Source organism: Dendrobium catenatum, unplaced genomic scaffold (assembly GCF_001605985.2).
Source record: "Dendrobium catenatum unplaced genomic scaffold, ASM160598v2 fragScaff_scaffold_432, whole genome shotgun sequence".
Classification (NCBI taxonomy): Eukaryota; Viridiplantae; Streptophyta; class Magnoliopsida; order Asparagales; family Orchidaceae; genus Dendrobium; species Dendrobium catenatum.
The window spans coordinates 300,019-315,133 of NW_021318894.1; the positions used below are offsets into that span (position 1 = coordinate 300,019).

The following is a 15,115-nucleotide window of genomic DNA, read 5'->3' on the forward strand; positions in this document are numbered from 1 at the left end:
AACTTTCAAAAAAAAAAAAAAGTAAAGAGAAAAGATGTCTTAATTTGTGCTGACTTTTTCAGAAGTTACGTTTGCCAAAATAAAAGCGACATCAAATAATTATAATAAATCTATGATAATTACATCGCCAGTGCATTAAATGGAAACTTTTTCATTTAAAAATTGTGAATTATAAATTATAAATTATAAATTATAAATATAAAATTTAAAATCCTAATTATAATAAATCCATGATAATTACATCTAATCAGTGGCCGAATATTCCCAATTATCTCCTTCTAAAGATTACTTAGAATAGAAAGCAGGCAAAAAATTAATTAATATTTAATTTTAAGAGTTATTAAATTAATTTTATCTGTAGGAGCAGTATGGACAAAATATTTTCATTTTACATTTTTTTTTCAAGAAACGCCCTCTTAAAAGGTGTTTTCTAATTTCTTTTTAATTAATTTATTTATTTTTTAAGGTGTAGCTGCCTCTCCATGAAGAAATTATTTTGTACAGAGTCCGGACGTAGCTCTAAATACAGACTCCAATTAAATACGGACGCGTGTTTAGACACTTTTTTTTACACGACGACCCGGCCCAACTTCATCCATGCGTTTTTAAAATTAGTGAAACATGCAAAAGCTCCAATATATTTCAAGTGAACAAAGGGATAAAAACGTTCAAGGCTCCTATTATATTTTAGGTAAAGAAATGGAAGAAAAAATTCAAAAAAAAAATCATTATTTCTTATTTGTTTTGCTTGGTCGTCGAGGGAGAGGGAATGAGCGAGAAGTTAGAACATGAGTTCATGGCAAAGCTTTATTTTATTTTATTTTATTTTTAGTTCATCGGTGAGAGTTTCTTTCATGAGAAAAGACGAGCAACAACTTTAATGACAAATATCGAAAAGGGGAGTAGTTTAGTGCGAGAAAATGCAAGCCTTACAAATATTAATTGAAAGTAGAAGTTGTGCGATGAAGATGAAATATCAATTTTGATACCTTTTAAGAGAGAAAAAACGAGAAATAATTGATGAAGGTACAACGATTTAGAATAGTTTTTGTGTTATTTTCATTAATTTTAAATCTTTTTGAGCTTGTTTGCAGTTGTGTATTAATGTGTATTGCTATGTATTGCTATATATTGATGTGTATTACTGTATATTGATGTTCATTCTTATAATTATTTTATTGTTTTACAACCCAGCTGTTACAGAAACTTCAAGTTTTGCTACAATACCCAAGTCGAGCCCTTCACTTGTTATTGCTCGCAGCTTGTTACCAGCGAGCTTGTATTAGGTTTTAGTATTGATATATCATCAAAAAATTATCTTGATCGGGCATGAACCTCGAGGCAAAATCAAGTCGGAAACTTCAAAAATTAAATTCGGGATCACCTTAACTCTGATTTCAGCGAACTTATAGTCAAACTGAGCGTCTCGAAAATACGAACTCAACGACACCAAAATCGACTCAATCTTAGCCCAAATAATTCCAAATCAAGCACCCGAAGTGCTATTGGAAAGTTCAAACCATAATTTGAGTTACCAAACGGTTTCCAAATATAACGTTCTTATAGTTGAATCGAGCAGTCCGACGAGACAAATCCAACGAGCCCAAGATCGTTGAATTCTGACCTCATTAAGACCTTCAAATATCTAATGAACGGTACACAATCAAGGGATTCAATATCGGCCGTCCATCCGACCACTCCCTATTTACCCATGATCTCTCACCTATTTACAAGAAATGCCACTCCATAATATCTATAAATAGGCCCCTCATTTCTCATGAGAGGGAACCCAAGCAAGAAGAAGAAGGAGAAGAGAAGGGAAGAAGATTAGGAGGGAAGAAACTCCTCGACCACCGACGTCGGAATTCTGCCCGACGCCCGAGTTGTTGATAAACCAGATACACCAAGAAACAGGAGAATGCTAAACGGAGCAAAATAGAAAGAAGAAGAATAATTTCTATGTTTCTTTAATTCTTAATACATGAGTGAATATATAGAACAGCTTGAGTGAAGCCGTTAGAAAGAAAGTACAATTTAAAGAAGGTACACATTTGATGTTGAATGTGGACCGTCCACGTGTAGGGTCCTAACACGAGTGACGTCGGAATTCTGCCCGACACCTGAGTGATGCCGAAATTTTGTCCGACGTCCGAGTGATGCCGAAATTCTACCCAAGTGATGCCAGAATTCTGCACGACGCCCAAGTGACGCTAGAATTCTGCCAGACGCCCAAGTAACGCTGGAATTGCCTGATTTTCCAATGACGTCGCCAGAATTCTAAGTGACTCTGAATTCAACTCTAATACGTAAATTTTTTGTAATCAGATTTTAATCCGGAAGTGAAGCATTGTAATATGATCGTTCTAAATTTTAAAGATGAATCAGCCTCTTATATTTCAAACAAACACTAGTGGAACTTCTTCAACTAGGCGTGGCCCCGTGGTTTTCTCCCTTTCCAGGGTTTTCCACGTAAAAATCATGGTGCTATTATTTATCCTCTATTTGTGTGCTAGATAAATGCACAACGCTGAGACGAAAATTTTTTAACTCAATTGCCGCGTATATTCTAGTCCGTGACAAGTATATAAATATTTAGTTATATATTAGCTTTAATTACTAAGCCACCTCAATTTTGTTGCCTGAAGAATCGAGAATTAGTTGAAATTCTCACGATACATTTCAGCTACAACACATTAATAGTAATTACAGTGATATTAAAATGTAAACCTTTGGAAAACTAATTATATGCATAACTTGATAAGTTCCTTAGCTCCTATATATTAAAATGATACAAATGAAGTATATAATATTATTTTATTCTATTTTTTTTTTTTTTAAGGATGAGCATTTTTTATCTACGTATTAGTATGTATTATTGTGTAGGTGTATATTATTGTGTATTTGGTATGTATTGATGTATATTATTATGTAATATTATGTATTGTTATATATTGCTATGTATTAGTGCATACTGGTGTATAATGTTATTTATTATTATTTATTGGTGTGTATTATTGTGCATTTATATATATTAATATATTAATGTGTATTCCTATGTATTGATGTGTATTGGTATATATTGGTATGTATTGATGTGTATTGATTTGTATTGTTATGTACAGCTGTGTATTGATGTGTATTATTATGTATTGGTGTGTATTGTTGTCTATTATTGTGTATTGATGTGTATTAGTGTGCATTGATGTATATTGGTGTATTGGTGTGTATTGTTATGCACTGCTATGTATTAGTGTGTATTGATGTTTATTGTTGTGTATTAGTGTGTAATAGGGGTGTAAGTGAGCCGAGTGGCTCGAGCTCGACTCGTTTATGAGCTTCCAAGTCGAGCTTATTGAGCCACGAGCTTGAGCTCAAGCTTGACATGGCTCAGCTCGCAAATTGGCTCAAAATTATTAAGTTTAAATATTTTATAAAAGTTAATAATAATCCCTGTTGTAATTTCAAATGCCGCCTGATTCAAAATCCTATCGGTTCTCAAATTGCGAGCCATCTCTCTCTCTCTCCGCTGACATGTTACTGTAATAAATGCTAATAGCCTAACCTCAAAAAAACTACTCACATCATAATACTCTCTCTCTCTCCTTTGACAGGCCACTATAATAAATGCTAACAGCATAAAAATTGCTCACATCTCAAAACCCCCCTCTCTCTCTATCACACACACACACACTCTCTCTCTCTCTCTCTTCGCTGCCGGCTACTGTAATAAATGCTAATAGCCTAACCTCAAAAAAACTACTCACATCATAATACTCTCTCTCACACAACTCTCCTTGGCCTATTGGTTGAGAGCTTAGGCTTCCAACTAAGAGGTTCAGGGTTCGAGTTTATGTGTATGCGTTGTGTGTGTGAGTTTGCCTTAAATGGCCTAAATGTCCCAAAAAATAATACTCTCTCTCTCTCTCTCTCTCTCTCTCTCTCTCTCTCTCTCTCTCTTCCTCCCGCTGTAGTTGTAAAAAATAAAAACCATGAATTAATTTTTGGAGGACCGCTAGTGTTGGAAGGCAAACTGGACCGCGGTAGAAGCCTGACGAACGGCTCGAACTCATTTTCTGTGGAACGAGTCAAGCTTGAGCTCAATTATTTAGCTCGACTCGAGTCTTAGCTCGAGCTCGAGAACGAGCTCAGTATTTGGTAGTTGAGCTTGACTCGAACAACCCCTAACTTAAGCTCGACTTGTCTCGTTTGCACCCCTAGTGTGTATTGGTGTGTAATAATATGTATTGATGTGTATTGATATGTATTAGTGTATATTATTATGTATTAGTGTATATTGGTGTGTATTATTATGTATATTGGTGTGTATTGTTGTATATTAGTGTGTATTGATGTGTATTGTTATATATTGTTGTATATTAATATGTATTGGTGTGTATTAATGTGTGTTGCTATGTATTATTATGTATTGCTATGTATTACTGTGTATTATTATGTATTGATGTATATTATTATATATTGTTATGTATTGTTGTATATTGATTTAATATTCAAGCATCCAATTATTCATAAATGAGTTTGAAAAAAATATAAAAAATTTATTGAGAAAAAAATTGTATTTTATTATATTAAATTCGATAATGATTGTATATTAACAATTAATAATAAAAAATACAAATTTATTCTAGTGCCCTCACTCAAAAATAATTCTTAGATGTATATTTGCCCAATCTTACTGCTTTTTAAATTATTCTAAAAATCCAGTTGACCTTAAAATTTTGCTTTAATTTTTTCTTAAAAATATTGCATAATTTGCGAAAAAGTCAGTAAAGTATATAGTTTGAAAGAATTTATTCAAGGTTGAATGCTATTTAAAACTTAATTTACTAAGTTGTTATAAGGCAAGTAACTTTATTCTATCAATTACCTAAAAAGAAAAATGCAAACAAGCTTCAAAAGTTTGATTTCATCTAAAGGTACCTAACAAAAAATTTTTTTTTTCTTGTTTTGTAAAGTGGCAACTAAATATTCACTATTATATGCTTTCTCTCCTAATGTGAGTACTCAAATCATTATGACAAAGACAAAATGTTGTAATATTTTCAAGGATTTACTAGTCTGTTGTAATTTCTTGCCTCATTATTGCAATCTTCATCATTATTTTCTGAGATATCTGAAGCAATTGTGTCATTTTTTAACTATTCAGAGCTACACTGGTATTCATTCTTGTATAGGCAAGCTTTTGCATAGCTGTATAAAAGTTCAAAAAACTTTCAAATGAATAAATACAATATTTATGGATTCATATAAGCTTGAATACACAATAATATATAGTAATATATAGTGCATTTTAACAAAAAAAAGTCATATTTTTAATATAATTTATCTAATACACATTTGTGTAAAAACTCAAGAAATTTTCAAATGAATAAATACAATATATGTGGATTCATATAAGCTTAAATACACAACATACACAACAAAAACTAACAATATATAGTACATTTTAGCCAAAAAATTATATTTTTTAACATAATTTCTTTAATGCTGAGTTGTGTAAAAACTCAAAAAACTTTCAAATGAATAAACACAATATTTGTGGATTCATATAAGCTTGAATACACAACAATACATAGTGTGCTCTAGTAAAAAAATATATTTTGAATAAAATTTCTATAATATACAGCTGTGTAAAAGCTCAAAAAGATTTCAAATGAATAAATATAATACTGTTGATTCATATAAGCTTGAATATACAACAATATGCAGCAAAACCTAGCAATACATTGTGTGTTTTAGGAAAAAAAGTTGTATTTTTTAACCTAAATTGTCCAATACATAACTGTATATTAGCTTAAAAAGCATTCAAATGAATAAATATAATATTTGTGGATTCATATAAGCATAAATATATAATAATACACCGTAATGCCTATCAATACATAGTGCATTTTAGCAAAAAAAAAAAAAAAAAAACTTTGGGTAAAAAAAAAAAAAAAAAAAAAACATATTTTTTTAACATAATTTCTATAATACCCAACTGTATAAAAGCTAAAAAAGCTTTCAAAAGAATAAATAAAAATTTCAAGAGTATATTCAAAGTTAATGTGTGTGAAACATCACAAAAAACACATAAACCATTGTTGCTCACTTTATAAATTCCTCATTGAAGATTTTGGGCTTATTTTTTGAACTTTATCTGCCTTAAAGGTTAATACAATTCTGTTGTAGTTGTCTCTACGACAGATTTCTCTGTTGAAAAACGAAGCTCAACAAAACATAAATTACCTCATAATATATACTAAAAATCAATTATTAGATAAGTAAGTTTCATCTTACTTTTTAAGCTTTTTTCTTTTTCAAATGGCTTTTTAGAAAATGTGACTTCCTCCAAATCAATTTTCATCTTCATCATCTGTTTCACTTTTTTCTTCCTCAACATGTACCAAATGTTTTATTTCGTAAAAAATCCTAAATATTTGTGAGCTTTTGTGGGTTTCTTTCTCAAAAACATAAAAATGAGTAGGTGGCCACGATTTCAAAATTTTCATGATGGGATGAGTAGGGTCACAGGTCTTAAGAAAAAAGTAAGAAATTTACGCAAGAATTTCATTGGAGTTCGGACGTAGAGCTATGCCCTGGAGTACTCCACACATAATAATTTATCCTCTCCAAGAGAGGCATGAAAAAAAAATCAAAAGGAAAGAAATTCGATTTTTGGCTAGGACGATCTGATTCGGACGTTTTTGGATTTCTAAGAATAAATTTTTAACATTCCAAACTCAATTTTGATACTTTTTAAAGCTCAAAGAGCATCTATTATAAGTTTTGAGTTATTTGAAAAGTTTTTTAGCAAATGTTTTTTGATATTTTTTGCTCAAATTAATTCTCTAACTTTGTAGAATGCTAAAATCACCTATATAATTTTGAACTCTGCAAGATTCAACGGCTAAAAATAGGGGGAAATTGATACGTCATCTAAAATTGGTTTGAGTGAGCACGAACCTCGAGGCATACTCAAGAAGGAAACTTCTGAAATTAAATGCGAGACCATCCGAACTCTGATTTCAACAAACTTATAGTCAACCCAAACCTATAAAAAAGATGAACCCAACGACACCAAAATCGATCCAATCTATGCCTAAATGGGCCTGAATAAGAGTTTGAAGCCTATTCAAAATGTTCAAAGCATTAATTAGATGAAAAAATTATATCCAAATATGGCATGCTTATAGTCGAATTTAGTGGCTCAGCAAAAGAAATCTAATGAGCTCAGGATCGTTGAATTTTGACATCATTAAGACACTTGAACACTTGAAAAATGATCTATGATCGGGGGAATCAATACGAGTCATCTGATGGAGCACTCCGAACTCACCCTGGATATTCTCTATATTTACAAGGTATGTTACTCACTAAAATCTTTCAATAGACCACATTCTCTACATGAGGGGGGACCTTTGGCTATAGATTGGAGAGAGCTCTTATGCTTCAAGAGCTCCAAAACCACCGTCGGTGAACCTCGGCTAACCATTATCAAACCATCGCTCGAACGTTGACCATTGCCAGACTTTCACCAAGCCACCGAACTTCCACCCAAACATCGTCGGACAATCGCTCGGCCGCCGATCGCCACCGGACTTCCACACAACTATCCATCGTAGTCGACTTCCACCCAAACTTCTACTCTCAACCTCATCATGCTTGTCTTTGTTCTCACTACCAACCTCTTCAACCTATATGTCTTTACCTTTGCACCGAAACCCACCACCTACGCCATTTTCCAAAGCGTTAAGAATCTTTTCCTGATCTCCAAGCACTTAGCAGTAAAAATTATTTGGGCCCCCACTATAAGAACTTGCTGGCTGCCACTATTTGAAATAACTTCAATTTGCTATTAATGTCGCCAGTTTCGATCCAGCTAAGTTTTAGAAGATAAATATTAATTTTATTTTAAATAAGCAAATAAAATAAAGTCTAATAGGTGCTTTCAAATATATTTATTATCTTACAAAAAAAATTACAAGTTATTTTGAGCTGTAAGGATCTATTAAAATTTGAAGCGATAACCTTTGAAATATAAAAAAATTAGAAATGATAAAGTGGTAAACAGTAAACTGCTAGTCTTATTTTCTGATAATGGATATTTTCATTTTTTATGCTGAATAGAGGCGGTTTTGGTCTTTTATTTGGTTTTATTTTATTTATATTTTAAGTGTTAACAATAAAATAAAATAAATTTATTTTCTTAAAGTAATGTTAGGGTTTAGCTCGCAATTCTTTTGAGAAGTAAATTTAGCTTGCTTTATTTCTTCTATAGGTGTCAAAATGGGTGAAGTGGGTGTGTTTGGGTTAGACCTAGGGGTGTAAACGAGTCGAGTCAAGTCGAGTTTTGACAGAAAGCGAGTTCGAATTCAACCTCTTTTCACTATAAACGAGCTTGAGCTGACACGCGAACCTCCCGCAGAAGCTTTTGCACGTGCTCCAATAGGCTCGTGGGATTTGAGAAACGGGCGAGCGGGATCTCCATCGAGACAGCTGAGGTATCAAGACATATGCTTTGACACACTCGGTTTATTTTCCAAAAAAGAAAAAAGTGACGCTGCATTATGATACATGTTTTCTCACACCCGACTGCTTCTAACACCCAAATTCTTTCTTTTTTTTGGGTAAATCCCAAATTCTTTCTAAATCCTATATTTTATTATTTTTTAATATTTTTTCATAAGAGTTACAGCATTTATTACAAAACATTTATTAAAGTAGTATTATTATGTTTAATTACTAGTATTTTTTAAATATTACTATGCTTAATTATAATTTTTTTAATATTAATAATGAATCAAACCGATTCACGAGCTTATGAGTCTAGTCTTATCAAGCTCGACCTCGTGGCTTGACAAGCTTGATTTGAGAGTCAGCTCGGCTCACTTACACCCCTACTTAGACTTGAATTTGATCAACTTGAACATGGCTCATTTAAAAAATATGCCAAAAAGGAGAACTCAAATTGGAGCTGCTAGCAACCAAAATGGCTGGAATTTGGCAGAATAACCAATTTTAATTATAAAAGTTACAACTTGTTGGCCATAAATTTTAATTAATTGATAAAAAAATAAAAACATCATATTCATACCAACAAATAAAAGAAAATATTAAATGGATCATTTTCAGTCAAGTTGGTGGGCCAACTTGAATATGCCCATTAATAAATAAATCATAATTTATAATCTGTATTAAAGTAGTTTATTAAATGGGTTAACCCAAATTTAGGAGTCGGAGAGTCAGAACCTAATTTTCTCCATAAAAAATAATCTTTAATACCCTTAAAATAAAATTAAATAATTAGCATGAATTATTTTCTTAAATTTATATTCTAATATTTTTTATCTTTTATGATTTAATATTTTTTATGGGTATAGACAACATTTTTACTGTAACAAATCTGTCCCACACGAAGCCTTACTTAGCGCCCAAATTTTCCTATTAATACAAACCTCAGCAACGGAGAATTTAGACCTAAAGCGCCAAAGAGAGAGCAAGCGAGAGAAATGATCAAGTCTCAATCCGCCGTTCCGAATTGCAGAAATAGCTCCATTTCGCCTTTTCTAAGAACCACCAGCCTCGCGCCCGCCGCCGGAGGCTGTTACCAAAGTTGGATGCCGGCGGCCGTGCGGGGACGCAGCTGGACGGCTCTACCGCGCAAGTCGCGCTTAATCTCTGGCCCGCGGGCGGCCATGAGGGATTTCGGGGCCGTTGTCGAGCTTCCGGAGACGAAGGGTAGCTTCTACGAGCTTCTAGGGATTCCGGCGAGTGGGAGCACCGACGATATCAAGCGCGCCTACAAGCACCTCGCGAGGAAGTACCATCCTGACGTCTCACCCCCGGATCGCACGGAGGAGTATACTCAGCGGTTTATCGAGGTAAAGGAGGCCTATGACACCCTCTTAGATCCTTGTCACCGTGCCATCTATGATCGCAACCTTGCTCGCAGCGATCTCCACCTGGCCTTCTCCACCGCTAAGCGGCGCTTCCATGAGGTGAGCTTGCTCCCTTCATCTTCAATCCTCTTCTTTTGTTTTAATTGAACGCCCATGAGCCAATAATTTGGATTGGGATTTGTTAGGAGTAAAGGATATGCTTGGAGAGTTTTTTTTTTTTACTTATATTACCATTTTTATTTGTTGCATTTTTTCAGACTACTTGCCTTTTGATGGTTTGATTGTTCTAATAACTTTTTTTTCTATGGTTTTGTTAATAACTGGTCTGCAAAGAGCTAAAGAGCCAGGTTATATGATTTAAGAGCTCTGAATTTAGGTTATTTTTCATTTATCTTGGACAATTTTCTTAATGATTTCTAAAACATTTTTTAATAACACAAATTTAATCTGAAAAAATTATATACTAAAAAGATGTTTCAGAAAACAGAAAGAAAGCTGTCTCAAACGAGACCTAATTAGGCTCCAAAAAGTTTTGGATAAACATAGAAATAGTGTAGAAAAAATTATTTTTATTTAATTATTGTGAGTATTATTTTCTTTTTTTTAAATAATAATAATATTTTTTCTTATAGCTATCAGCTTTAGTAGATTTGACAATAAAAAAGTTTTTTCTCATGAAAAAACAGAAATATCCAGCTATTTGAAAACAAAGCTGTCAAAACTCTTATCTGAACTTGATTTTAAGATTTTATTTGGGATGATTTTTTTACTGTTTCTTAAATCATTATTTTAATACAAAAATTAAATTTTTGTTAATAAAAACTTGCTTTTAGAAACAATTAGAACTTCTTACTTTTTAAAACAACTTTTTTAGAATAAAATAATTTTGAATTTAAAAATTTTAACTAAAATGTTGCTTTAGAAAACAGTATAAAAATTGTCCCAACAAAACCTAAATATATTTATTAATTCATAGATCCCTCTCTCTCTCTCTTTCTCTTGCCACATGGAAAATAGACATGCAATTATGCACACCACACATATATATACATTTAAAAAAAAAAAAAAAAACTTGTCCAGTAACTCCATTTACTTTTCTCCATCTGACAGAGAACCGAAAAACTGTTTGGTTTTCTCTGATAGAAAACAGGGCCGGGCGGTTCTGATCAATGAAATTAAATGAAATAGCCTCCTTCCTGTTATTCTGGTTCTGCATTTATTCCTCACTGAACGAAGTTTCTCATTCATTCAATCATTTTGTCCAAAATTTTTTAGAAAATTAGTTCCTAATGCGGCTGTTCGTATGGTTTCCTCTTGATTTAGGAAATGGAGAAGGAATCTTGGTTGCAGAAACGTTTTCATGATCAGCTTGTGGAGCTAAGCAGGAGGAGCACAATGAAGAATTCAGAAGAAAATCTCTCTTGGGGAGCTCGTATGCGAAGACGAAGCGCAGAAGCACCAGCATATTAGACTTTTACAGCAAATAATGCCCTTAGTCTCCTTCAGAATTCTCTGGCGAATGAATGATTGTATTACTGTTTTTAAAGCAGTTTTTAAATTAAAAAAGTTTGTACTAAAAGTTGCTTCATAAATTAAATTAATAAGAAAGTGCTTTTATTTTATAAAAGAGCTGATTAAGTTTCATGATTAGCTAAAAAAGTATGTTTAATATAAAATATATAAAGGAGCAAATGTTCCAAATAAAATAATGTATAGATCGAGAAAGCACCAAATAAAATACAGAGAGCTAAATGTGCCAAATCCTTTGGGTATTCACTTAACCCACAAGAGAAATGATTATGAGAGAAATGGGGAGAGAAGATAAATGTGGGGAGAGAGAGTGTGGAGGAAGGCCGGAAGGGAAGCGAGTATTATTCTTCCTTGCGGATACCAACGGTGAGAATCGTCCGATTTTCTTTCTGTCTGTAGTAAAAATGCAGTTATTGTAAAAGCTGTGCTTTGACTGTACTTTAATTGTAGACAAAAAGAAAATCGTATGATTCTTTTCGTCCGGTATCCACACAAAATGAAAAGTCTGGAGGAGGAGACAGATGAGGAGAGAGAGAATTAAATAATTTTTTTATATTAAAAATAATTTTTAACTAATATCTATATAATATAAAATAAAATAGATCCTTAAAATTATTATCATAGAGAAAGTCTTATGACATTAATAATTTCTTTTTTACTTTTTTCATTTGTATTTCTAAGGAAAAGGTTTTAAATAAAGCATATAAATAAAACTAGGAAAAAGCAAAATATTTTATAAATATATAGTATTAAATTTTAAAATTTCAAACAAAAACCATTAGAATACTCACAATTTTGATATTTATTAAGTATATTTTTATGCATTTTCAAGTGTTCGCTTGAATTTTTTTTGCATATTTATTTTATGATTTGTTAAAATATACATGAGAAAAATCTATATATATACATATATATATATAATATATATTATATATATAATAAAAAGGAATATATTTATATATTTATATTATTATAAAAATATACATACATGATATTTATTATTAAAATTTATTTTTTCAAATTTAAATACTATGATACTTTAAACAAATAGTTTTAATTATTTTTATAAAGTAAAATTTTAATACTATACTTTTTAAATATATTATATAATTTTTTTGCTAATTTAGATCTTTCTCTCTCGCCCTCTGCTCGTAAGTGAGAATTTACACTAAGATAAGTGATATATATCATAACATAAGGACTCTCCTCTCTTAATATTATCTCTTTTAAAGTTTCTCCTCCTTTCCTGCATAAATCTTTTTGTGATGAAGAACATCACACGTGTGCTCAAGTACAGTATTGCATAGCTAATACAATATAGATTATATCATATATAATTAGACACCTCCTCGAGGTCTCTTAACATGCTTAAATACTCGCATCCCAAATAAAGGGCCCATGTATAACATCATATCTCATACATATTTAGATCCGAGATGGTAACCATAGGAGTGATATATGTTGAATTAACCATAGGATCTGTAGCTTTGGCTCCAAATCAAAGATGTATGTAGCAAGGATGATATGTAGGTCAAGTTCTTTTCCACACATTTGTTCTTACCAGGAGGGTGAGAAAGGATGTGCTGGTAACTTTTGCCTAGAACTATTTTCCAAATTTAAGGGTTTGAGTATCTACAGCAAAGATTAAGAGTATATATATTTAAATAATGGTATCAAATTACTGACCGCCTACTCTACCACATTGGATTATTTGGTGTGACCATGACTAACGGTTCCGTAGTGAACTTGCTATAAAGGGCTTCTCAATCATGGTACTGCATGAGCTAAAGGGAGTCACTTTCGCCCTTCTAGCTTTTTGCAATCAATGGAAATGCGAGGCTTTCCTTTTAGGGAGGGGACGTATGGTCTAGTGTTGATCAAACACTATGAAATTTTGTTGTTCATCTATTCTTTACTTTTCTTACTGAATTTTATTTTCTGCACTTTTAGGGTATTTTTTAGTGTGCATGATAAAAAATAAATATTTTCTATGAATATTTCTATACAAATCGTTATCCAAACTATCTCCCCCCTCCCTCTTGGCTTAACTTTTGGGCCAGTCTATGAGGTTCGAAAAACCTACTCGAACTTTCAGTTGACTTGGGGGTTAAATTGACAAAGCTACATCCTAGGACCACTTCCTTTGGTTTAGTGAGTTAAACGAGGGTTCCAAAGCCCAGACCTAGGTCATGGATCAACCTGGTTGACCAAGTCAACCTAGGATGGACCAAACTAGCCCAAATCACAACTTATTTAGGTTTCAATTTCAATTTCAAATTCTCCCTTGCTCAAACCCTAATATTTTGGACCCTGAGTTTGACCATGTTGACATAGTTCAACACTTTGGCTTAGTTAATCCAAGCCTTAATTTCTGGTCAAATTTTACCTATTTATGTCAAATTTTATGGCGCCTTTTAGCTTTTACAACCCATGCCAAGCCTCCCCTGACCCAAATATAGCCAAGGGAGCTTAGACCCTCTTAATTAACCCTAGGATCCATCTTGGCCAATTTCCATCATAGCGGATTAGACTATAATTAGAATCTCTGGGCATATTAGAGGGCATTGCAAACGTATTCTTTCCCAAGACTCCCCAAGCCCGAGACTTCTTTGGTGTGAGCTCTCCAAACAATTCATCCACCTTTTCCCCACTCAAATCCACCATTGAGTTCTAATAATGGTGAGCTCTCAAAGCCTTAATCTCTCGCAGTTTTCGTTTGATCCATATCTTTCCAAAATGCTCGACTTCTTTTACAAACAAGGAGCATGGATTATCTAAAGTGCAAACAAGCCAAATCCTCTTGATATCCAACATTTGATTAGGATGGAAATCTCATGTAGCATTGAAAAAGTGGAGCAAAAAAAAAGTGAGTATATAATTAGCGGTCATGAGGCGTCTCCTCAGCTGAGACCCCACTCAAATCCACCATTGAGGACCCCTCCAATAAAATTGCTCTTAGAATGTTTTATTTTGAATTGGTTAAATAACCCTTCAAGAGAGTCTAGATTTTCTCGTTTTGTATTTTGGATATAATGTATTTGAAAAAAGAGGTTATAAATTGGTTTATTAAAGAGGGTATGTGTTTAATACAACCACAATTATAATCCGAGGTTATCAAATGGTAACACAAAAGAATAGAAGTTCTCCTTGGTTATCAGGGAATTTCTTTTCATTATTGATTGCGGGTATCCTATGCGAGGTAGGGAAGCTGCATCCATTTAAGACTGACCCGGAAGTTTGCACCCATAGAAGGACCAAAGGCGATAATGATCATTATTAAAAATACCCCATTTTTAAGACTACATGTCATATTCTAGTGAGGAATTATGAAAATCACAGTGTGTTTGCTTGTCTTTGAGTGGGTGAGGTTACAAAATAACACCTCACCCTATATAAGCCTATTCTATTTTAGAATCCTCCACCTTTTGCTCTATTTGGCCAACAATAAATCGAGAGGAGAGAGAGAGGTAATGATATGTATATCATCCAACCCGGGCATATCGGAACTTTACCGATGGACTTTGGATACTGCGGTTTTTCTACTCTTAGTTATATTTTTATTGATGTGTTTATTTTTCTTGCGTAGTAAGAAATTGCTATACTTTTTATCGGTTTGTTTCTTTGCATTGTGTATGTTGCCTAATTTTGCTAAGCTCTTTAAGGATAAAAAACTTTTTTTACTCATA

At 32.7% G+C, this 15,115-nt stretch overlaps 1 protein-coding gene across 1 annotated transcript; it reads left to right on the plus strand.

Moving 5' to 3' along the window:
- The first annotated feature begins 9,458 nt into the window (after positions 1 to 9,458).
- Positions 9,459 to 11,526, plus strand: LOC110092633 (chaperone protein dnaJ 20, chloroplastic-like). The gene is made up of 2 exons (XM_020817273.2): positions 9,459 to 9,998; positions 11,223 to 11,526. Exons 1-2 carry the CDS (start codon positions 9,510 to 9,512, stop codon positions 11,367 to 11,369), a joined length of 636 nt encoding a protein of 211 aa, XP_020672932.1. The 5' UTR covers positions 9,459 to 9,509; the 3' UTR covers positions 11,370 to 11,526.
- The last annotated feature ends 3,589 nt before the right edge of the window (positions 11,527 to 15,115 follow it).